Genomic DNA, 26,452 nt, shown 5'->3' with positions numbered 1-26,452 from the left:
CCATATTATTTTATGGAAAAAGAAGAATTCCGCTGAGTTTGTTCAACCCTTTCTTCTCAGACCAGAGGTATTTCTTTTGAAATGGTTAGTATTTTTTGACTTTGAATAAGTGATATCGCATCCTATTTTTAATAATAATATTTTAATTTGAATTTGAATCCTTGCGAATTCCTACATTGTACCTACCAATTATCACAAATTAAAATATCATTTTGGTTATCCTTCATGTACAGCTTTAAGGATCTTTGTTCCACGTACAAACGAACAGCATTAACCTTAGTGTTTCCAGGTTAATACGATACAGTGTTAACAAGGAAAAGACGAGGAAAAGTTTAATAATGGTGTTTTAAAAACCAGTTGAATGCTGAGCCGGGTCAGGTGCGAGTCAGCCTCGAGCGAATGTGCCAAAGCTAGAGATAGAGACATTTCACCATATTGTTATTATAAACAATAAGGCTGGATAGCATCAACTAACTTTAGCAATAACAAACATGTTACGGTTACGAAAAGAATGGTGCACCATTGCACAATTTTTAGATGACGTCATAACTTTAACTGTCAACCGTAACCAGCTTATGTTCGCATAACAGCTTATGTTCGCATAATAGACAGCGAACTGCCAAAAGTTTCAAATAAGTATTCGACATTGACTTTGATAGATGAAACCAATAAAAATGGCCGTTTTTAATTGGCAACCATGATTTATCGTAAATGATAAAATTAAAACTTCAATTTTGTATAAATTTAAAAAATCTGGTGACTACAAATAATCAACAATTATAATTGCCGTTTACACCTGTCAACCCTAATGATGCGGTTGACTGTGAGCTGGAAACTATGATTCTTTCAATTCTTTAGATAATTTTCTTTATTATGACGTTATTATTTTTAAATAAAAATAAAGGTGAAAATTATACTAATATATTATTATAATAAAAATCTTAATTAATTTATAAATATATCTTATCTAGTTTTATCCAAAAAACACATAGCTGGATAATCGAGCCGTAGGGTCTTGTACCATGACATATGACTTTTTAACGACTACGAATACGATGGTGCTACACATTCCGCAGACTATGTTAAAGTCAGAGTTACTGTTTACGTTAAAATTGATTAAACCTTAACTATAACAGAAGACATATCATAGTACAAGAAATAAAACGAAAATATAATTCTTACATTATAATTAGCAAACAAAATACGTAGGTAAGTAGAAAATCACATTCTCTAAGAGGAAACACAAGCTGAGGTATTTTTCAGAGTTAAGAATTTTAGAACAACACACCATCGCGTTAACGCGAGCGAGACTACCACGACCCAACTGCAGCTCCGCGTGAGTTAAAAACTAAAAAATTGGGAATTTCCTACTCAGAACCCGGATTATATTATTTATTATAACCATGGAACGACTTATAGAAATATTCTGTCTCAGAATGTTCTGATTTTTTCGATTATTGTTGTCGAATTGACCTACAGGGTCTCTGTGTGCGGTCTATATGATTAAGCCGTCTTAAACACTTTTTGAAGTACTAATAAAATGCAAAACAGACAGACTCAGATAATAATGATATTGATCTTATTTGAAAATAATTTCGATCAAAGATTAATTTAATTTCAGGAGATAAAAGTAAAGAACGTAGGCATGGAAAAATTACCACCAATGTGTCCTCTCAAGGAATATAAAATGAACAATATATTCTTCTTCATTAATAATTACCTATTTCCATATTATCACTAAAACTATACTATATCTTGAAATAATTAAATGGTAGAGGCGCTTTCGTTTGATCCAGAGATATCTTTTTCCTAGTAGATGTTTTTATAATTTAAAATATTAGATAGATTCTATTATATAGTTTTAGATTTACTGAAAGGAAATGGCTATCTGCTCCCTCAGCGGCTGCTTGTATGAACCGTTGCAGGCGTGTTAAATTATCATACATCATAAGGTAGAGCTTATGGAGAAAATGTTTCGTTTCACTTCTTTTTCGCTTCTTGTTTCTTCTTGGTGGCAGAGAGTGTGCGAGAGAGAGCCTCGCGCGCGATCGCGTCGTCTCTCTCCTCCAGTACATCAGCCAGCTCGCCATGCCAGTCGCTATCTGATGAACAATCCAATCCATTACACAATTAAAACAATCTGCAGGATTAATTTATTGATGATATGATGTCGTTTAAAATCATAATTGCACAGTGTTATAATAAACAACCCTATGTTTTTATTTAGTGTCAATAATAAAACGCCTAATTCAAGGACGGGGCTAAAAAATACCACGGAGGCATTGGATGGCGTGTTCGCGGGCATCAAGTATAACTAATTAGTAAGTATAACACAATATAGACCAGGGTCGATTATTATTAAACCAAAAAAAAATTATAGCAGGGTGAAACCCATTGGAAAAGGAAGAGAATATGAAAAAAAAATAAAGGAAAAATAAGTTACGGGCGATTTGAGGTTGGGAAGTGGAAAAGGTAAAAACGGTTTATATTCATTTCCAGCGAAACTACAAGTCCTATGGAAAATGTTTTATCTTTTACAAAATATTTTTTTGGTGAAAAGTTACCTTTTAATATCGCAAATAATTACAAATTTAAAAAGGACAATAATTCAGTGTTATACAATATTTTTTTTTTCGTACTATACTTTTTTGTATAAGCTGATATTTTGACGGGAGAATTTTTGATTGAAAATTAAGGGTATTTTTTCGATATTTGAGTCATTCAATCAATTCAGTTAAAACAACTATTTGGAACACTTCCCGTAATAAATGCGGTAAAACACACACAATGAATGTCAATGAATATCACTACGCAACACCAAGTGATTTAGTCGATCACAGAGCGCTGGATTCCTGACGCTGTACGAAGCACCTTAATGTTACGTACCAACAAGCAGAGTCTCCAGCAGGTGGCAGCGGTCAATCTGTCGTTGCAGTACGAATTGTTTGTTGTACACCTGCAGTTGCCGCGCTCGCTCTACAGCTGCCATCATTGCCTCGCGGCGCGTCTCATGCGCTGCCATCGCTAACTCCTCAGTCATCACCACACTGCAGTCAAATCAAATATTATCTCTATTAAATGCTCTAAGATCTGTTGTATTGCTTAATTTTATCCAGTCTGGTACACACGGATTCCCAAAAAACTCATCACGAAGAAGGAGAATACGAATGCGAGATGAGATGATGTGAAGAGTGCAATTGGGACTACACTAAGAAAATATTATTTTGGTTCTTAATCAAGAATTCTGATCGGCACTGCGTTGAATATTCAGGCTGTATCTTACTAGTTTTTTTTCTGTAATAAATAGTTACCAATCTTCTTCAGTCTTCTCCCTAGTGCAAAGTGGCACAAATGGCAGCGGTATGAACTTATGTCTTAATTGCTCCGGCATCGTAAGATACTTTAACTCTTCCTCACTTTCCTCTGACACTTCTGCTTCTGTAATTCATCAAATAAACAATTTGAGTTCAAATTGAAAATTCAATCTAAAATTGTCGTATATATTAAGGTAGTAAGGCATTGCCTCATAAGAATAATTCAAAGCTTCTATTAAAAGGCTATTTTGGTAAAACTGAATCTAATATTGAGGATCTTTCAAGAAATATTTAAATTGCATATTAAAGGCCACTTTTACCTACATTATAATTGGGGAAAATTTGGCGTATAATTTCCTTTGTCACTGCCGTCTTATTGGGATCACGTGCGATACTGATTTTCAATACCTGACATTATTCGTCGTTTCACATTATATTGGTAGCATAATACTACTAGGTAGTATATAATGGGGTCAGCTCACGTAGAGTATCGAAGTCAAAAACTAAATCACATCAAAAAATGAAATGTAGAGCTGATATTATGATAGACTTGAATCATACAGACCTTTACGATAATAGAATATAATAAATATAATGTAAAGGTATACTTTATCAAAATTAAGTCTGAATAGTAGTCAAATATACTGTATGCTGTATTGTATAGATTTCTACAAATATTATAATGTCCGGTGGACATATATATTACAGTCGTAATTTCTAAATTAATCAAAAGAAAACTATGCTTATTTCTATATATACAACACTTAATATGCTTACATGAAGTAAAAACTATCACTACGTTTGTGCTAAGAATAGTGGCAGCACTTCCACGTTGGATAGCTAGGCTGAGCCGTTTTCCTAAATAGCTTGGGTTTCCAGTAGTAGGAGCTATTGTAGCGCGTAGATAGTACTTTATACATTAACTTTACATTGTAGACAAGCACGCGGCATGTGTATAATACCTGCACTCTCTGTTACCGGCGTCGGGCCCTGCAGTAACTGTGTTTCTTGTTCTCCTGTAAACACAACTCCTTCTCAGCCTTACAATTTTTAAGCAATTAATATTTTATTTAACTTTACTAGCTGATTAGTAACTATGACTTAAAATAAAAACTGCGGTATAAAAACATTATGGAATTGCTGCCCAAACCCAGGTGCAAATTGTTGACTCTCCTCTTGCCACGGCTGGAGTAGATTGACAGTGTGGGGAAGTGTGATGTTGTATAAAAATCGGGAAATATTGGAACCTAACAGTTTTTAGTAATTTAACAAAATAGCCTTAAAAGGGCATAATTTGTATTATGGATACAGGATTTACACTCTTATATATCAAATCCACAGTGGGGTAACATACTTTCGTACATTCCACGCTTAGATTGGGGGTCATACTCCAAAAGGGCCAAAATAAGAGATATCCTTATAAAATATTGATGCGAATGGGAGACGCCGGGGGTGCAAAACAGGTATAAAACTAAATGTAAGTGTGTGCTAGAAAAAGGAAGTATCATCTGTAATACATTTTGCTAAACGAAGCTTGAATAAATTAAAAGTGCCGAAGTAATCTTTGATATCCGAAGATAGTCCATTGTACAGCTTAGCACCTTCTTATGTTTTCAGTCCATAATTGGTCCTTGGCTTTGATAGTATGAAGTGATCATTATTGCGTCTATGTTGTATTTGTTTCTTTTTTGTAAATGTTAATTCTGAATGGTTTTGTTTGTCTATAATTTTTCTAATTACTTAGTTTGATTTGCAATAATTCTGCTATGTTCCAGTGCAACAAATGCTGACAGCATATTTAATATCTCTTGAGTGCAATTTTTTATGGTTTAAAAAAAATTTATAATAATCGCATTAATGTCATCAATGTCAGTCTATAACAATAATGTACGAAATCATCATCAAATAGTTATACTTATTTTAATTACAGCATTTTTTCTTAAAAGCATCGCCATACAAATAGCGCGAGCGGTTTAAGCAGATCTGTGATTCAAATAGGCTATGTAATCAGTGTAGGTATATATAGGTGCTTTAGTATTTGGTGATGGCTTAGCCTAAAACCTATCTACATGAAAGCCTACATTAAATAATACAATGAGTACTTATGTATTTCGATTCTTTAAATCCATAAATTTAGATCGCGGTAGTAAATTTACGATCAAACTTGATTATGAATCCGATATATGATTATATTATTTGGAATATTCTGTGAAATATTCTGTGGACTTACGATTTAATTCGCCCTCGGCTTCCTCTGGGTTGAACTCCTAAAAGGCAGATTTAATGTGTTATATTCTGGATCATGCAAGATTACTACAATGATTTCAAATTCATACTACGAGTGTCTAGTGGTTTCATATGTAAAACGAGTTTGTGTGTCAACTGACATGGTGATAGATCAATATCAATGCCTTTTTTTGAAGGATTCCAGGTCAGAATGATAGCGTATTAAACAAATTTAATTGTTATTGTTAAATACCCATACAATGGCCGGCTAGATTATGGTACTTTTACCTAGATATGATATCGTCAGAAAGTCACTGTCTTTCGAAGTACAAAAAATAATTCAGTGATTTACTTAAAGGGGAACTGATTGGTAACGAATTGGTAAGGTTTTAAGATTCCAGAATTTTAAATATTTGTAACCGGAAGTAAAACACAAAAACTTAAATTGTAAAGTTACTAACATACCTCGCCGAATGTGACGATCTCAGAAGGAGGATTTGGTGACGATGGTTCCATAAACTCCGCACAGAACTCCTTTCTGTCAATTGAATATTCTACTTTAAATTGTATTACAAAAAGATCCAAAAATGTTATTTACATATTACATACAAACCTTCATGACTTGTTAAAGATTTATGTTACCAAATTAAGGGAAACAGAAAAATAAATATTAATGACAGAATTAAAAATTGACCATCATGCAATATTTTAGGTGTAACATTGTATTACAAACTTCAATGGGGCCTCATTTACATAATATTAACTAGTAAACTAAGTTTAGCAGCTTTTGCTATAAAAACAATACCACAACTTACTGACATAGATATAGTAGGAATTGTCTATTATTGCTTTTTTCACAGCCTTAATACTTCGTGTGGTATATTGTGGGATAGTGCATAGTAAGTAAATAATATCTTTTAACTAACTGGATGTGCCCTATAGATACCTAATAAGCCCACAAGAATTTATTGAGGAAAAAATCAAAGAAATTCACATTACCATGTACGGCCAATATAGTATTCATAACAATTTCCTGTACGTGCATTAACATTATAATTTATATTGTAAAATAAGCAACTACCATAATTTAAACACTCTGTAAAATAAACAATTTCCCAAAAGCGTAACTGAATTATCAATAAAAATATTTAATTCACTTAACGCAGACTCATATCGAAGTCTTTAGTGATAACGTAAACACCATTACAATATGGAATTAAAGAGTATTATAGTAATTGTTACTTTTTATAAATTTTATGGTTCAACCTTATATTATATTACTAAACTGCATTATTTTTAAATACATTGTCTACATAGTCTATTTTGCAATAATTATTTTTTTTTGTGAAATAAACATGTATTTAAATTGTACTCTTAGTGATTGACGTTGACGAGCTATGTATTTGATTTTTGTCTTTGACTTGATAATCAAAGTCAAAAATAATTAAATTAAAGTAATTCGCAAAAAAAAAATTGAAAACAAAATTTGATGAACGATGCGGGACTCAAACGCACGACCTGTGCTCTTCCAACTGAGCTAACCGTTCGATTGACGTATCGTCATAAAATCTTGTATGCTTTGTTCAACTCTCAGGAACGCGAGGGGTCGTGGGTTCGAGTCCCGCATCGTTCATAAAATATTGTTTACAAATTTTATTTGTGTATTAATGCTAGAAGCGAGGGTTATCATTTTAAAATTATAACAAAATGTGTGAATTAATTTTAAGAATTATATAAAGTCTCTCCCTTCGCCATATCTTAGAGAAGTATACGTCCACCATACCAGCCCCAGCGTATAGCAGAACATTTCTAGAAGTACGCCAGCACACAGTGCAGTTGTAATGACGCGTGCAACTGGCGGGGTGGGGGGGGGGGGTCACCTGAGCAGTGCGCCTCGCTGGTTGCGTCCATGCTCAACAGCATCCCAGTTCCGCAGTGCTGCAGCAAGGGCGACATCCCTGTCGTCGTCCCTGCGTGCCACGCAGCCACCACCCACCACCAGAGCACACTCCAGCTCCACATAGGCATCACCAGGCTGCGGCTGCATTGTCAGGTTCAGCATCGCTGCACTTTCTTTATCTTTCGCTGAACTGGGCTATATTGAAAACATAAGCACCACAACTGATAACTTTTTAAAACTTATTTCGTGTCACAGCCAGACACAGTATCATAGAATTTAAAGCGGAGATAATACTATCACCTCCAAGTCCAGCAAAGGATCTCTTAGACTGCTGAGTGCTCCAAGCAACCCTTACATTTACTAAAAATAAACTAGGAAACAATATAAATTTGAACCCAGAGTAAATTACAGAAATGTCAATGCCGTGTTAGAATTATTTACTAACTTTTTTAATCATTTTCAAACAACAATAACAAAATTTTCTTTACTCGTGTTCGAGTCTGAGCTTGTAATGAGCATAGACTATTAACTTTACTGCCACAATATAAGGTGTTAATTTCAATGATTTTTTTAATGTTAGAGGTATAAGTAAATATACATATATACAATGTCGCTCGGACAATACTTTTTAAACCGGCTTCAAAAAGGAGGAGGTTATCAATTCGATCGGTATTTTTTTATGTATGTACACCGATTACTCTGAGATTTATGACCGATTTACGTAATAGAAATAGGTGCCATTTGGTCCCATAAAAAAATTACATAGTTTGGCCCAGTACTTTACTACTACTTCATTTTATGAAAATTTTCGTCTACCTGGATGACTTTGTTTACTGTGTACAGCTTTTATTGGAGTTTTCATTCAGGTTGATTATATATTATTATTAACTGACTGTAAAACGTAGATAATAAAAAAACTACGTTTAAAAAAACCGACTTCAAAAACTGAAAAGTATCAAATAACTAAAAATTTTATTTAATACACCTCTGGAAACGCAATCCTTTACCTTTAATATTAATTAAGTACTATTATTTGTTTGTTTTTGAAGTCGTTTTTTTTAAACGTAGTTTTTTTTTACCTTTTCTTTCGCGGACTTCTTGGAGACTTCCACAGTACTCATCTGCTGAGAATTGCGAACTTCATCAACTCGCTTCCACTGGGCCAATGTGAGTGGCCATCCACTGGGAGCTGTGACCCTATATCACATAGAATCTAAAATTATTAGTGTATTTAATGACTAAATACTATAAATAAATATCGTAAAAATATAATATGGCTTTAGTGGAGTTTAGTAGACAATTTTCTGTCTGTTTAATACAAGACCTGGCGCACACACATTTTATATTTCATTTCATTTGATTATGGCATAGAAATGACTTGTTTGCTTGCTCACTGAACGGGTTTAAAATTGGGGTAGTTGGTGTATGTTCTGGTAATAGTAATTATGTAGTACAGTAGGTATTGATTATTCGTAGTAACTCTAAGATTTATATTTATGTTAATTTAAATACTTAAATTTTAGTCAAGTCTTTATCTCAATAGGTCACCCTGTAAGATTTTGTGTTGAAATTCACATTAAAGTGCACTTTTATTGTTATTATCCATAGAATGTCAAAGTATTTTAGACAAGACAAAAATTTATGTAAGAAGTACTCACTCGATCCAATACTGTTTCGCATCTGTAACCTTCGCGTCCTTTACCTAAAAAAAGATTTTAGTACTTAATTCACTGATGATGAAACAATATAAAACATAAAAGTATGGTATAACAAATGTAAATTTACATTTTGTTGCAATTAATCAACCAATTGATATTTTGTGCACGTCAGTTGGAATGTTTAAAAATCAAATAGTAAAAGTTTCTTGCAGTTTTTTCACTCTAGTTTTTTGTATCTATTACATTATAACCTTTTAATGTTTAAGTTTGTCAATTTTTATAATTAATCTGTGGTTAACGGTTCTTGTGGCACATTAAGTATTGCCTTATAATGTACTTTAGTTAGTAAGATCAAATAATTCACTGATTGTTTACCTCAATAAATATAATAAAATATTAACATTTAAGGCGACACTAAATGCTAGCGACCTTGAGCGATATTAGGTCACGGCTGCCGGCCCGCCATCTATGTAACAAAGCCAATATTTTCAAAATTCTTGCGTGGAAAACAGTTTATATGCTTACAATCCTCGTTATTCTCTACTAATCTGAATAAATGAAACTACACAAAAAAGTACAAGCTATAAGAATAACTTTTCTGAGAGAAGTACCAAAAAAATGCGTCACGCCATGCCAAAAAACTTATTTAACTTCAAAGAAAAGTGGTAGTTCAAAAAGGCTAGGCAGTGTTAACTATGACCAACAGCAAGAATTAGCAACCTACAAATAAGACTTAAGGATATGTGTAACAGGATTAATTAGTGTTCATAGATCGAAATGCTATACTTTCACCACAAAACTTGTCTAAAAACACCATGTTTGCGTGTTGTCTACTTACTCTTCGCCTTAAATAAAATTAACCAATAGTTGATACCATACCTTAGTGGTAGAGCGCGTCTTGCTTCCTGCTATCGAATACTTTAGTTGTCTGCCCTTCTGTGGACGAGCGTTCATGTTGCCCAAATCATCCTGTCAATGCCATATGTTGAATAAAAATTATGAATATCTAATCAAAGTGCTTAGGCTCCTTCTGGAGTAACTAGAACATCTTCCCTACTAGCCATTCACGCACGTTTAGCGCGAGACGCGAGTGTCGACATCACATCTACCAACAAATCTTCTATCAATCTTTTTTGTTAGACTTTTCGGTAACATCATATCTATAAGACACACGTAAACTGTTATATACACGTAATTTAGTAACCCTATAAACTTTTACACAGCGGAAAACAATGAAATGAATGAAACATTTAAAAATAAATTTCACATCATACTTACTTATATTTTTTTTTTATGAAAATAAGGGACGAGACGAGCAGGACGTTCAGTTGATGGTAATTGATATTCATGAAAAACCCTAAAATTCTGAGCTGCACTACAATAATCGCGTCACCTTGAGACATAAGATGTTAAGGCTCATTTGCCCAATAATTTCACTAACTACGGCGCCCTTCAGACCGAAACATAACAATGCTTACGCATTACTGCTTCACGGCAGAAATAGCTATAAATTTAATTAATTAGGCATTTTGAAAGAATATTATTTTATTATTATATGATTTTAATCCGATAATTCAAGTGTATTTTTATGTAAAAAAACTGTTATTAAATAATTTATCTGTGATTGGCTGCATTGGATTTACTTAAGAAAATCAACAACAACGTATTTTGCTATTACGTAAGACACCTACTTTTCTTTACTAAATTTAACCATTGTTGTCAAAATTTTATACTATTTGTTGCGGGCAAAATTACTTGATTACTCGACCCCGTAACCACCTCAATTATTTAATGGTTGGATATTTACTCCCTTGGTGTATATTCCACTATTATCATTAAACTTTCATAAAAGTAGTTATATAACGTACAATATTGTTTCGAGACATGGATTTCTTTTGACTCAGAGCAAGAGGCGGCGACGGATCCAGGTTAATGTAGATCCAGAATAACTCGCCTATTCCAGTACATTTGCCGACATCTATCGTTTGCCCATCTGATGACTTTGTCCGCAGAGTGGCTTCGATTTCTAGCTGCAAATCCAAAATTGTTTTAAATAAAACTAACTGTTAAGGGGCATACATACAAAATAGAAAGACAGCCAAGTGGTTAAGTTACGTCCTGGCCCTTTTATCTTAATACCACGAAAAAGGAAGACGTTATGTAGAAAACCGGAAAGAGGCTTTTAACGGGAGCGCCATCTAGCATTTTTCAATTTATTTAAAATGCTATCTTGTAAAGTTTTTGGATAGTAGAGATACGGCAATCCCCAATATACCATCTACAGATAGAGATAAATTACTACCTTCTACTGTCAGTAATTAGCTGTCAATAATCTGAAGCTGTCTCAATATACCTGATAAGTCATTCTTATCGCTTTTATATTGGGACGCGTGAGTTGCAATTTCCATATAAACTTTATATAGCTGGTAATACGTCGTCCCATTGACAGACAGCGTACACGGTTAAGGTGAGTAACCGTCGATAAGTTTATTGGGACAGAAAAGTCAACGATAGTTAAGATTTGTATCTCAAGTAAGAGATAGACTGAATATTGGGGACGGCCGTTAGTCAGTAGCAAACTCAAGAGATTTAATTATCTATGTTGTGTTGGTGTCTTCTGCACTAACTCAACAATATACTGAGTCAGCTCCTTTTAGCAGGTAATCACGCGCACACAGTAATTTGTTTATTTGTTGTAATATTTGTTACCTTATTTAATTTAGTATTTTATAATTTTAATTAATATTGTAAATTGTTGTATTGTGTGTTTTTTGTTGCTAATAAAGTGTTTTCTATTTCTTTGCGTGAGTTCGTGTAAAGGTCTACCCGTGTTTTTTTACAAATTTAAATATATCTGTGTATTTATAATCATATATCTATAAACTAGGGATATCTGCAGATGGACACCACGTGATAAAAAAAATAAACAGAATAATTGTTTTTGATGGAGAGTCCTTAACTAATTGTTCATTCTTAACAATCCCAGAAAATGTTCAAAACAAAAGTATAACGTTATTCAAAAGAATTGTTAAAAACGCTTGTGTGGTAAAGGTTACTATAACATAAATGACTTTCTTAATGATACCACAGATTGGGAATGGAGCGACCGCCCTCAGGCTATTAAATAATAAGTTTAATTGTACAATGTTACTTTGTAAATGTTACTTTAATAGTAAAACATATTTTTGATGAAAAAAAAAGCCCGCTGAGTTTGTTGCGCCCATTCTTCTCAGGCCTGAGGCATTCATTTTGGAATGGGTGGTAGTTTTTTGACTTTCAATAAGTGATTTCACATCCTATTTTGAATAAAAATATTTGAATTTGAATTTGAACTGTCTAGCAAGACATATACATACTTAGCTGAAACCTATTTAATCATGTCAGCTATATATTAACTTTTTTCATGCTTTATTATTAATTTATAACCTACTACTTCATTGAAATACCACACAATATTTTTTACATTAAATATTTGTAATTAAGAAATTGTATTTACTTCTGGCGATGTCACGGCCGCTCGAAAACTAACAGATTCTTGTTTCGTCACTACTATTTGTATTCCACCAAGAATATTACGTCTGTTTGGTATGAACACTTCTTCAACATGCAACTTGCTGGCTCCTTGCAGAGGTAGTTCTCTACATATCTCCATTTCACGGTCGCAGACATGAAACACATTAGATATGCTGGACAACACGGTCAGCTGCCAATGGGCTTCCATGGAGATTCCGACAGGCTCACTTAGTGTTCCATGACCCATCACAGTGTAACTGCACGAATATCGATAGTAATTAATTATAACAAGGTAATAAGGTATTAGATGTAAAGTAGATGAGCGGGCAGTGTTAGAAGATCCTAATATATTTTCGTATATGTTTAGTAATCGCTAATCGTTCCCAAACAGTACTTAGTCTGGCATATATAACATAATATTTTTCTCAGAGAATTTCTCATTTTGGCGCCTAACATTGTACAATATTTTGCGATATTAAAATGCAGTGGGGTGATAAAGAGAATCGAATCGCTGTGATTGCATTACACAAAGTAGGTATGGAGCAAAATGCAATTTTTGTAAATTTCCAGCAAGACTCGGCGCGGGGTCATAAAGCTCGGTCTACGCAGTCATGTTTGGAAACGAACATTTCGGACTTCATCAGAGCTGAAGACTGGCCGTGGTCTAGTCCCGATCTTAATCCGCTGGAATATCATTTATGGTCAGTTTTAGAGAGTACGCGTTGCTCTAAACGCCATGATAATTTGGAGTCCCTAAAGCAATCCGTACATTGGCAGTGAACAATTTTCCCATGGAAAGAGTGCGTGCTTCTATTGATAACTGGGTCCAACGTTTATAGGACTGTATTGCAGATAACGGAGACCACTTTGCATATGCTTTTAATATTTTAAATTGTTTGATATTTAATTATTAAACTAACACACTGTAAAAGTAATAAATGTTATTTGCAATAGAAATTTTTTATTTCTTTGTTTCAGTATTAATGGCAAGACTAGGTACCTATATATTTAATAATTTCTTAAAATTTTTTTATAATTGATTTAATGTACATAAGCCGTGTACATAAACTAACCATATTCAAAAACTTACCCATTGTCGTTAGGCTGAAAATCGAAAGTTCGATGAGAATTGTATGCTTGAGCCAATTGTCTCCCTGTATCATTATTATATACTGCAAACGTACAATACTGGAGACTACTCTGGACATCAAAGTGTACTTTAACGAGGGCGTGGCAATTAAAAACTCCTTGAAAAAATGGTATCCATTTACATTTCTGTGTAATAAGGGCTGTCCCACTATGTTGCTGAAGACCATAAGATCCACTTAACGCGGAAGCTACCGAATATGCATATTTAGTGGAAGGGTACATGGCAAAAAATTCATTCATAAGTTGAGATAGGGATTCCAAATTGCCGAAGATATTGTCCAATAACTGTAACAAATAAAAAACATATTAACTTATATTATAATAATTATTATAAAATTTAATAAGAGGAGTAATGAAAATGAAAGGAAGTCATTCAGTTTACAAAAAATATTTTTTTAAACAATTTGTTATGTTTTTAAAGTGATTACCGTCTCTTCTGGTATTAATTACACAAATAAAATTTGAAAACAAAACTTTATGAACGATGCGGGACTTGAACCCGCGACCTCTGGCGTTCCGTGTGAGCGCACTTCCAACTGTGCCAACCGTTCGAGTGACGTATCGTTGACAAAATTTTGTATGCTTTGTTCAACTTTCAGGGTGTGGCTTCATCTACAGGATCTACCTTACAGTTGATAACCTGTTCAACCCCAATATTTGCATATTAGAAAATTTAAAATACCTAATGTACTATGATAATATATTCGGAAGAAGTAGAAGTCCGAAGAGTTCTCTGACCAGATCCCTGCTTCCCCAATCCATCCTCGCACCACAGGCCACTAACATATCACCCTCGACACTTGAATGTTTAGCTTTCTTCCACAGTGCGGTTATCAAGGAATATCCACGTATAACCAATGTTCGGAATAAGTTTCCTTGCGCGGTTTACCCAGGACGATACTGTATTTAATAATATTTCCAGAGTGCCATTTTTCAATTCAGTTCATAATATCATTATCACTGTTACGGTTAGATGATGGTGCTCAACATACTTGATGGTTTTTCAAGCTCGTTTTGTCATTGAAAAAAAAGTCAATACAATTTTTACTTAGTACGACTCTCCACTTTGCATACCGTCTATAATTTGACATTTGTAACAAAAATCAACTAACACATTTCACGACTTCACCGGGAGCTGGGCTTGTATTTTTAATACATTTTCTTGCCCAAGTTCCTCTCCAATAAGCCTGGATAACTGTTGCCGCTTCGTGCTGTCTTATAATCTTTTCTCTTTCTTGCTTCAAAACTCCGCACGGTACTTCTTCAGTAGCAAGCTCGCATACATTAGACGTTGCAGGAGGCGTGGGACGGATTAACAATTGAGCCATAATTTCCTTTTCAACCACAGGCTGTTCCTCAAAGATCTATAACAACAATTAAGATAAATTCTATGTTTAACGAGTACATTTCGATAATTAATCCCATTTAGGAAAAAAAATGTTGAAATTATTATTTTAAGCTCAAACTCTTTTCTTCAACTCAAGTTGCACTTTTATACGTGGCTCGCCATTCCATAAGTACAATGTATTTATATTATCTAAATATATGTAAGTAACTGTCAAGTGACATAGTTCATAGCTACTCCACAGTGGCTCAATCCGAAAAATCACCATCGAATGGTCATAGTACGTTTAATAACTTATATAATAAATTATATAATAAATACTAGGCAAATGAGACTTAACATCTTATGTGTCAAGGTGACGAGCGCAGGTAGTCCTGCACAAAAATTTTGGGATATTTCAAGAATCCTGAGCGGCACTGCATTGTAATGGGCAGGGCGTATCAATTACCATCAGCTGAACGTCCTCTCGTCTGCTCGTCTCATCAATTATTTTCATAAAAAAAATTATATAGTAGTACTTTTTTACTTTTATTTTTAGTTTGTATGATTCTGTAATATTTGAAGTTATATACAGATATTTTTTTATCAGAAAAAAAGGCAACCTGCTGTTCTTCCATCTCATCTTCTAAAGCTTCGATCTCCTCTGCTTCAGGTAAAACACAGTCACAGGGATCTAACAATGCAATATATCTGAGTGATTCTACTGGTTGTGGTCTAGGAGGGTACCCAAAGTCCGGATCGTGAAAAAATCTTTTTAAAACAACACAAGATGCTCGGTACTCGTTCGGCAAGAGGTGTTTCAATAACACTGATTGTAGAGCTTGACGGAACATCCAGTGTAACAACGCTTTATTGTAGCCAACTACAGTTACATCCCACTCTAAGTCAGGTTGGTATGATCTGAAATATTTTTTTTATATTGAATTGATTGAATTGAAAACTTATGATGCCTACCACTCGGCTAAGTCGAGTTAGTAAGTGTTTTATGGGGCGATGTTTATGCTTTTACAACAAGATCCCAGAAAATGTTCAAAACAAAGATATTACTTTATTCAAAAGAATTGTTAAAAAACGTTTGCGTGGTAAAGGTTACTATAACATACATGACTTTCTTAATGATACCACAGGTGGGGGATGGAGCAACTGCCTTCCGGCTATTAAATTATAAGTTTAATTGTACAATATTGCTTTGTAAACATATTTATTTGATGAAAAAAACACCCGCTGAGTTTGTTGCGCCCATTCTTCTCAGGTCTTAGGCATTCGTTTTGGAATGGATGGTAGTTTTTTGACTTTCAATAAGTGTGTTTTGAATAATAAAATAATATTTGAATTTGAAATTTGAGGGTGTGCTAGTGAAAGCGGTATACTAACGCACGCAAAAGTATTTACCTATACAAGTAGAGAGGAGTGAGGCTACAAATGTACAAAACGTCAGTATTTTTAATGGATGAGGAGTGAGGACTAACAAGCGTCGTAGGATCACCTGTCGGTAACTAGTCAACACCCCATGTACTCTCTGGCAGCACAAGATGAAATACACGAGCGTTTAGTTTAAGTCCGGAATTAAATAAATATCTGGACGACCGAGCCTTGCTCGAATTTTGAAGAAGGTACAAAACTTGAACAAAAAAAGAAATAATAGGACATCTGGATACGAACCGGGATGTTCTGCTTTCCGGATCACCCAATGTGAAGAATTGTGAAGACTTTTTTGAAGAAGAAGAATGTCCCATATTGGCTATTATAGTCTTGTTTATAGTGGCGAAATTTACCTTTGTGTTGTAATATTATTGTAGCTGTTTCTCATTAAAACATGGATAAAACCCCTTTTTTTAATTAAAACGTAGGTCGATTTTTCGCCCCCGAAACTACCTGTATATTAAATTTCATTGGAGCCTTGGAGCCGCTTTCGAGATTCAGATTATATATATACAAAAATTGCTCGTTTAAATACGTTGGTGAGGGCAGCGCAGTACCGATCGTCATTGCGATCTTTGGGGGAGGCCTTTGTACAGCAGTGGACGTCTTCCGGCTGAAATGATAATGATGTGGCTAGATAGATGGTGAGAAATTGCTCCAGCAAATATAATTTAATTTATATTAATTTTTAGGGCCCCTACTTCTGTAACTTTTTATTATTTGAAAAAGCAATGAAAGGGAAAGTGGCATACTTATAAAACTCTTTATCAACGGTGGTTAGCTGGATGCCATCCCTGCTGGCTTTGATCCAGTTTGCGAAGGCGACTGCGAGGCCCGTCAGGAACCGGGAAGCCCACGGACAGTCGTGCACGGCAGCAGACTGTATCACATCTCGCGGACCCAGAACCAATGACGACTCACTTAACAGCATGAGCGACCAATCCAAGTGCGAATGAACCCAAATTCTGAAACAAAATTAATTCAATTCTAAATATTTGTATTTAAAATAGAATATGATATCACTTATTGAGAGTCAATAACTACCACCTATTCCAAAAAGTATGCCTCAGAGCTGAGAAGAATGGGCGCAAGAAACTCAGCTTTTTTACATAAAAATATTAGTTACAATGTAATATAAGTACAATAAAGTTTATTATTTAATTACTTGAGGGCGGTCAATCCGATTTATGTTATAGTAACCACACAAACGTTTTTTTTAATAATCCTTTTGAATTTCGTAATACATATATTATGTTTCGAACATTTTCTGGAATCTTATTGTAAAAGCCCCACAAAAGACATACTTACTCGACTTAGCCGAGTAGTAGTAGGCATTAGAAGTTTACATTTGTTCCTGGTGTTAACATTATGTTTATGACAGTTTAAGCCAAATTCACAAAAGTGCCTATGTACATACATAATGATATCAAGCATATATTAAGAGGCAACAGTTAAGATGTTTATTTCTTTAAATTTTGCTCTCAATGATTCTTTAGATAACATGGCTATGTTTTACATCCTCTATGTCTTTTACTCCCTCTATGCTATGCGGGTTTGGTTCCATTTCCATTTTTATTCGATGATCGAATGCTTCATCTATCAATCATTTCTCATTTTCACCAGGTCGCCGGTCCTTCCTGCTTATTGCTCCATTATATTAGTATTGCTTTTCTATTTTGCAAGTGGATAGTCTAATATTTTGTGGAGATGCTGCTAGCGAAAGTAGAGTCGTGTAAGTTTTTCACAATATTAAAATGAGAACAAAACATTTGTCTCATACAAGAGTAGATATAAACTGATATTAATTACATTTACCAATGAGAATACAACGAAAGCGAACTTAGAAAATATCATAGAATCGAAATATCGTGAACAAGTGTAAAGACAAAATGATTAGAGACCTGCAGAAATGTCTTCCCGGTTTGAACTTAACTTCGACGGCGTCGTAGCTACACGTGTGAATGAATGCTTTGACTCGGGGAAGCTCGCAGTCGACGAACCACTCGAATACTTCCAACAGTAAACTCGCCTTCTCAACGTAGGACGATACAGGCATGCCACAGTTGGATAGCACGCGTGGATGTAGCGCACTGAGTGAAACACGTAACACGTTCTCGTCAGCTGCGTCTATCTGATAAGGCATGCATCAGACAGTATGGATTAGTTGATAGCCGTCTAAAAACGTTCCAACTAAAATTATTGTCCACATGAACAAAATAAATATCAATTAATGTAAATGATACCACACTAAAAGAACTCAACCAATAAATTATTTTATTTTTGACTTTGAATGATGGCTCTTGAGTAAGTCTACTTGTGTCAACTGATAATACTCCATGATATTTTCGAAATCCAACCGGTAACACTTTTATATGATCTCTCCTTCCTTGGGTATTAATTATCTAAGGCCGGCAACGCTCCTGTGATTCCTCTGGTGTTGCAAGAGATTGTAGGCGGCGGTGATCACTTAACAACAGGTGACCCGTACGCTCGCTTGTCCTCCTATTCCATAAAAAAAAATCTATTATAACGGCTGGTGATAAATTACAAAAAGAACATCACAAATATTCAACGATTGCTCTCATTTTAATAAGTAATAAAATATACATCTTAGTTTTAGTTAAACTGTTAAATACATTGATAAATATTGACAGATTTACCTTAAAAGACTTTTAATTTACCTTTCAAGTTAAAGGTGCCCATTAGCTGCCCAAAGGTGCCCGACATAGCTCTCGTGCGGTTTTAGGTACTAGGACTGATAGAGCTGTTCATATAATCCATATTTATATATATATATAATTCTTGTGTGCGTGTGTATGTCACTGAACTCCTCCTAGACGGCTGGACGATTCTAATGAAACTTTCTGTGTGTATTCAGGTGGATTCGAGAATGGTTTAGATTCACAATTGAACTACCTCCTAAACAGCTGGACTGATTTTGATGATATTTTTGTGTGTTCCAGTGAATTTGAGATTGGTGTGTGTCTTCAGGTGGATTCGAAAATGGTTTAGATTCACAATTAAACTAGCTCCTAAACGGCTAGACTGATTTTGATGACTTTTTTGTTTGTTTCAGTGAATTTGAGATTGGCTTAGATTCACAATTCCGCCCATATAATATAATTCTCCTGCTCATGTGTATGTTAGTGAACTGCTCCTAACGGCTGGACCGATTTTTCAAATTTAAAACATGTGTACAGGACAACGTCTGTTGGGTCCACTAGTATATATATAAATCTGGAAATCTCTTAAATATATATTTAAGAGATTTCCAGATAAATGTATTGACTCATCACGATATCTCTGGAACCATAACACGTAAAGACTTGGAATTTGGTAGGAATATTCAATATAAAGCTCGGCTATGAACGGATTTAGGAAATTCCACTCGTAATTGTTTTTTTTATATAATGAACTGAACAACATCTGTCGGGTCAGCTAGTAATATATACTTATAAAGTGTTACAATTAAAGTGTATCAAATCCCAAATAAATAACTGATACCTACTTATCACCTACCACATTGGTTTAAAAACTGTAGTTAAAGAAATTCTGAGTGAGTCTACTATGATAAAATAAATGACATGTTATTACGGCTCTCTCAGTCTTTCGACTGCCTGTTTGCAGTTGTAGCTACAAATTAAGTTATCCATATTATTATGTGGGATTGTAGCTACACTTGACCGACCTGTAGGTAGAGCGGCGCGGAGTGCGGTGCGGGTATGTCCAGCGCGCGTGGAAGCGGCACCTTAGTTACTCTCACGGGAGGCTTTCTGGCTGCCGAAGTGAACTGGTACATGGACGGGTAGTACAGCACACTTACTTTTTTCGTGTACTGCGCGACCTGCCGCAAATAAAAACTAGATACATGGGGCACATTAAAAGTTTTGCACTTCTAGCTATTTCAATTTCGTATGTTTTATTTTTTTTAAATATTGCAACCTTCTTAGTAATAAAAAAGAAATCATTTGTCAATTGTTTTTTCATCACACTTCAAAGTTCTACGTATTTAACGAAAAATGAACTAAGTCGAAAAGATTTTAAAGCGATGATCTTTTATGATTTTAAGAGTTATCTCTCTCCGAAAGACTGTGCCGCTTGTCTTCAAAATGCTTTCGGGAGAGAAGTACCTTGCTTGAGCACCGTGAGGCGATGGTTTGCTGAATTTGAGAGAGGTCGGGTTTCTCTACATGACGAACTTCGTGAAGGGCGGCCTTCAACTACCGTCAACGAAAATAATGTGGCTACTGTTAAGCAGCTAACTGAAGAAAACCCGCGGATTACCTATGAGATAATTCGAGGACTATTGGGGATTGGTAGGAGCCAAATTGAGAAACTATTACACGAAGAATTGAAAGTTCGGAAACTTTGTCTTCGTTGGATCCCTCATGAAATCAAGGCGGAGCAGAAGCGAGCTCGCATGGAATGGTGCTCACAGTAGCTAGTGAAGTACGACCACGGACATTCTTATGCTGTTTATGACATTGTCACAGGAAACGAAACGTGAATTTATTATTTTGAACCCAAAAAAGAACAGCAATCTTGTGAATGGGTGTTTGAAAATGAGAACAGGCCAACAAAAGTGAGGCAGGCGCTAAACGTTGGTAAATTGGGAATGTTCTCAGGCTAGTTTATGATATTTGTGAATGTAATGAACTATTAAATTATATATAATAATAAAATAGTGGACTTGGTCCTTGTCTACTCGCGTACCGAGGATTTAATACAAGAGAAATGACGACGCCAACCATTGAAACTTAAGCGGTTCATCAAAATGCAATAGTAACGAAACAGTCTATACATGTCTATAAGCAGTATAGTAAACGGCCTTGCACATCCAACAAACTTCTAATATAAGAACAAAAACATTTAGAAAAAAGAATCATATTCGGCAGCACAAAAAAAAGTAGGGGTGTTGTTTTTACATTCAAGTCGGTTCGAGTCCCAGACAAGGCAACTAATTTTTAGAAAATCTTTGAATGCATAATTACTAACTTTTAAAAATAACATAAAGTCTTCTTTCAGTAAAATACCCTATCTACGATATTTAAGGTACTTTCCCTTCATGTCCCATAACTTTGGGACACCCTGTGTATTTATTTTGTGCGTCTGTTGTAACTGAACTGCTCCTATACGGCTGGACCGACTATATTTAAACTTTCTGTGTGTCTTCAGGTGGATTCGAGAATGGTTTAGATTCACAATTTTCTACCTCCTAACGGCTGGACCGATTTTTTTAATTTTAGACGTGTGTACAGGACATCGTGCGTTGGCTCCACTAGTATATAAATAATTTATTAACATATCACTTAAATATTAAGGTTTATGTATAAGAATCATGATTATAGCTTCAAGTCACCATAGAGTTAATAGATAGTAATTCTGAGTACTTCACGATGTGATGAATAGCAGGGTTTTAACAGACAGACAGACGAGTGATCCATTAAGGGTTCCCTTTCTTTTCCGATTGTGCTCTCTCATCCATCAAGCTACACGTTTTACGATATCGAAATCGTATCAGATCGGTTGTTAAATTCGTAATTAGATTAATTTTCTTCTTATATTATATCATACGATAATATTATGTTGTTTTATGACGTAGTTTACCACATCATACAGCATCCATTCCCGTAATTCTTCCTTCAGGGTATTTGGATACGTTTCTGAACCAACGGCATTGGGCTTATTCGAATTATCCTTTAGCTTTTTTATCTGCAAGAATTAGATAGTTTAAACTACAGTAAAATTAAATATTGTATAAATTATATTGGTTTGTGCTTTGGAGCTCTCAAATATATTATACGAAAGATACGTTTACATGTCTACGGACTTCTTTTTTAAAGTAAATTGTTTGAGAATCTTAAGATTATCTCAGGTACATGTAATAATAAAAATTTATTACAACGCTTATAAAAATAATTGAACACTTACCGGGGGGTTGGTTCTTTCGTGTTCCTCTCTAAAACGAAATGTAATCTGTAAAATTATTGCAGATGAGCTTATATTGAATTAAATACACGCAACTTAATTAGGGAAAGTTTGTAAGACAAGTATAATATAACAATTATATCGCAATGATCTGTTATTTTATTCCTGTTATTATATATAATTGTTCAGTCTATAACAATAATAGGTGGATTGCAACTGTGTAGAAATAGATATATTTTTTTTATGAAAATAAGGGACTAGACGAGCTGGATGTCCAGCTGATGGTATTTGATACGCCCAGCCCATTACAATGCAGGGCCGCTCAAGGTTATTGGAAAACCCAAAAACTCTGAGCGGCACTACAACTGCGCGCAACTGCTACCTTGAGACATAACATGTTAAGCATTTGCCCAGTAATTTCACTAGCTACGGCACCCTTTAGATTGAAACACAGTAATGCTTAGACATTACTGCTTCACGGCAGAAATAGGCGCCGTTGTGATACCCATAATCTAGCCGGCATCCAGTGCAAAAGAGCCCCCCACTGGTTACAAAAGGTATCATATTTGCCATGGGAATTGACAATAACATAACATATTATAACAACACTTGGAAAACGTCATGAATCTACATCAGTTCCTTTCATTGACATGGGGAGAAGAACTGATAAGTAACTTCTTTTAAATCACATGACAACTTAGCCTTCTTAATATTATATTACACAATTGTAGGTGGCCTACGAAGAACCAGACAAGAACCATGCATCATTAGCCTCTATACATATAAAGTAGAATATTTATAACATACAATATGTTTGAAATTAATATAAAAGAATGAATCTAAATTACGCTGAGACTAAAAGATTTGTCAAGTAACGATATTATATACTCGTATATGTTTGTCATTGATCCCTCTCGCTCGGAGGAGTGTAAGGATCGAATAAAAATAATTACGTAGGGTTATTTTCAAAGTGTCAAACACGAGTCAAAAAGTCAGGTAGATGGCAGTTAATAACAATACTCATTGATGAAAGATGAAGGTCATTTTTCTCCGCTATTGAAAAAAAACTGAAATAATAGACCTATAGACGACCTGTAGTACTAAAAGATATGTTGACAAACACCAAATCGATAGACTAGCGATCGATAGATAGATTTAATAATATTATCATTAAATCTACTAGACCGATCATGTATATTTGAAACATGTATACTTATCTTTTAAATAGATACAAAGTGTTAACCCGAACTGGTTAAAACATTTAATAACATACTAATAATTATTATCCCTAAATCGCAGTTAACACAGTAAAAAAAATTTTTCAAAAATATATTGGACGAGTCAAAAGTAGGTACTTTTCTTAAACTATTTTACTTTCAAGTGATAGATTCTAAATGCTAAATCAAAAGGCGTTGAATATAATCTGAATATCAAATACGTGTGCAAACTACAACTATAATATTTAAATTTAAAATTACGCTCATTGAATATCGAGGTGAGGTGCGTGACGCGCTATGCTGTATTGCCAAGACCGTGTCTGACGTCTGAGTTGAAAACGTTGAATGTATCTCCGAGCGATCCATGTTCTCCTGGTACTCTGCTTACACGATTGACCGGTCCGAAGGCCATTTGTTCCCCGCTACTTATCTACAAGTCAAGCAGTGCACAAATAGACACTCCGAGTCCGGTATTAATATTGAATTATGCAATGATGAACGAGCGAGACGTCGGTACAGCTCGCGTGGATTCGTTTATTATAAGTAATATTATTGTCGGCTATTGTTTCGTAATTATTTTATCACATAATCAAACAATAACTGAATAAAGTGTTTTTAAAGTACTTTTTCACACGGGGCTATGCTTAATCGCTATTTAAAATATACTCTACTGTAGATATTACGCTGCCTAGCGTAGATCAATTTTATTACAATTATAGATTAGATTTCTTAGAGCAATTCTAGATTTGTTAGCTTATATGTTGCGTCTATGGAGTTTTATTTCTATACTGGGCTAATACTAGGCTGTAAAATTTAAGAAAGTTTTTAGGTTATTCACGAAAACCTTTCAGAGGCCAGCAACCTTAAACAAATACCGATCCGACAAGGTTTCTGAGTGCTTGAATTTAAATAAAAGTTTTAAACCTCATTAATTTACTTCTAATCTTATGTCAAATGTGTAAAACAAATAAATAAAGTAAAAAATTTAATAAGTAATTGAGATGATGATTAAACCAACGAGTTTGTTAAGAAAATAAATCTTTTTTACAATAAAATTTTTAGCTGCGTTAAAATTTTTTTTGTGAATATTTATTTGTTTTTATAGGAACAGGGCGGCATATTACCAACGGTCAACAGGTACACTTGACTATAGTATCAGCTGTCTTCATGCTATTTAGAAATAAAATATAACATAGTATGATTGCTGCTAAAAGATCAAAAATTTTGATATGGTCTCAGGTGATGAAAGCTGGATATATTGCTACGAACCCGAAACCAAAAGACAATCAGCTCAGTGGGTGTTTCCTTTCGAGGATCGGCCAACTAAGGTAAAGAAAGGAAGAAGTCAAGGAAAAAAGATGTTTGCCTTATTCTTTGGTCGGAAAGGTCATTTCGCGACAGTTGTGCTAGAAGATGGAAGGACAGTTACTGCAGACTGGTATGTCAATCGCTTTTTGCCTGTTGTCTTGGAAAAAATTCGACAGCAGTGCCCTCGAAGCAGGATCCTGCTTCACCACGACACTGCTTCAGCGTAAAACGGACTGTTGAATATTTGACTATGGCAGGTGTCGAGATAATGAGTCATCCGCCATAAAAGGCATTTACTTTCTCAAAATTGATTCCCTTAGAATTCTTTTTGATGTCATTTCTAATTTACTAGATACTACTACCGCTTCGGAAACAAATGGCGCTCTTAGAGAGAAGAAGCGGTGCAAGAAACTCTCCCAGCATTATTTTTTGCGCTCTTTTCAATAAAAATATACAATATTGTGCAGTCATTTCTATCGCCATAAAATAATCACAATCTAGTCCCAGGCTGTCCGATCATTTTAACTTAACTAAAGATAAAATTCGAGGTATTCACTTTACGAGCCCTGAAGATGCGGTGAAAGAGTACGAAAATGCCATAGAAGAGGCCCCTAAGGAAGAATGGGCCCACTGCTTTTCTCAGTGGTTCCATCGAATGCGACGATGTGTAGAGAGGAACGGAGATTACTTCGAAAAACAATAAAAGTATTTGCAACTTTCTACATTAAGCCGTTTTTCATTTACTAAACATTTTCAGTGTTACCTAGGTACAACTTAGCTACGCGCTTCGCATGCAATAGAAATGTACGCCTAGGAAAATTAAAGAAGTAGGTAGGCTACATTTATTTAAACTGCAGTGTGTCCATACTGTGCATTTTCTGCGATTTACGACTTAATGAGTTAATTATTGAATCTGGTTATGACGTATTTATCGTCACACGTATAAGTAACAGGTATTAAAATATCACCGGTTGTAAATGTGACAGCATATCAAAAATTACAGTGACAAGCGAGATAGAGTACTTAGTATCCTCTGTTATTTGAGTAACAGCTGTTACTGGTTACTGATCTCCAATTTATTTAGTAACAACTATTAGTGTGTTATTTAGTACCGCTATTATTATGTGGTTTGTGTGTCTGTTACATTATTTTGATTCAATAATAAAATAGTTATGGCTTCTTTTAAATGTGGGATAAGAAAAATCCTATTTACTCATATTGACCACTGAATGTTTTTATTTATGATATTTTTCGTATTCCTAATCATTCTACATACAGCTACGAACACCTATTTTGTGCCTACGGCTCAACCCTTCGTAAGAAAAACTTATATTGATAATTTGATAGTACGTACCACTAATCCACTGAAACCAGTGAAATTGAATAATATAAAATTTTCTATGACATTTATTTCTACTATATTCCTAAATTATTTGTATCATAAGGACTAATTTTAATAATATAGGTGCATA

General features: G+C 34.6%; 1 protein-coding gene across 1 annotated transcript in view; it reads right to left on the bottom strand.

The window, feature by feature from the left end:
- Nucleotides 1-1,172: 1,172 nt before the first annotated feature.
- Nucleotides 1,173-26,452, bottom strand: part of LOC126978525 (androglobin-like) — a 33,525-nt gene continuing 8,245 nt past the window's right edge. Inside the window, exons 10-29 of the mRNA XM_050827383.1 lie at nt 22,459-22,503; nt 22,135-22,239; nt 20,216-20,371; nt 18,429-18,658; nt 17,280-17,492; nt 15,708-16,005; nt 14,873-15,124; nt 13,702-14,045; nt 12,595-12,868; nt 10,967-11,128; nt 9,978-10,067; nt 9,099-9,142; nt 8,520-8,637; nt 7,421-7,635; nt 6,006-6,078; nt 5,545-5,581; nt 4,277-4,330; nt 3,312-3,438; nt 2,887-3,047; nt 1,173-2,102 (exon numbers count right to left, since the gene is read on the bottom strand). Of these exons, the coding sequence (XP_050683340.1) occupies nt 1,981-2,102; nt 2,887-3,047; nt 3,312-3,438; nt 4,277-4,330; nt 5,545-5,581; nt 6,006-6,078; nt 7,421-7,635; nt 8,520-8,637; nt 9,099-9,142; nt 9,978-10,067; nt 10,967-11,128; nt 12,595-12,868; nt 13,702-14,045; nt 14,873-15,124; nt 15,708-16,005; nt 17,280-17,492; nt 18,429-18,658; nt 20,216-20,371; nt 22,135-22,239; nt 22,459-22,503 (3,120 nt within the window). The 3' untranslated portion in view covers nt 1,173-1,980. The remainder of the gene's footprint in view (nt 2,103-2,886; nt 3,048-3,311; nt 3,439-4,276; nt 4,331-5,544; nt 5,582-6,005; nt 6,079-7,420; nt 7,636-8,519; nt 8,638-9,098; nt 9,143-9,977; nt 10,068-10,966; nt 11,129-12,594; nt 12,869-13,701; nt 14,046-14,872; nt 15,125-15,707; nt 16,006-17,279; nt 17,493-18,428; nt 18,659-20,215; nt 20,372-22,134; nt 22,240-22,458; nt 22,504-26,452) is intronic.

Source organism: Leptidea sinapis, chromosome Z (genome assembly GCF_905404315.1).
Source record: "Leptidea sinapis chromosome Z, ilLepSina1.1, whole genome shotgun sequence".
Taxonomy (NCBI): Eukaryota; Metazoa; Arthropoda; class Insecta; order Lepidoptera; family Pieridae; genus Leptidea; species Leptidea sinapis.
Note: the sequence above shows the minus strand (reverse complement) of the source record. Positions and strands in the feature narration are given on the sequence as shown.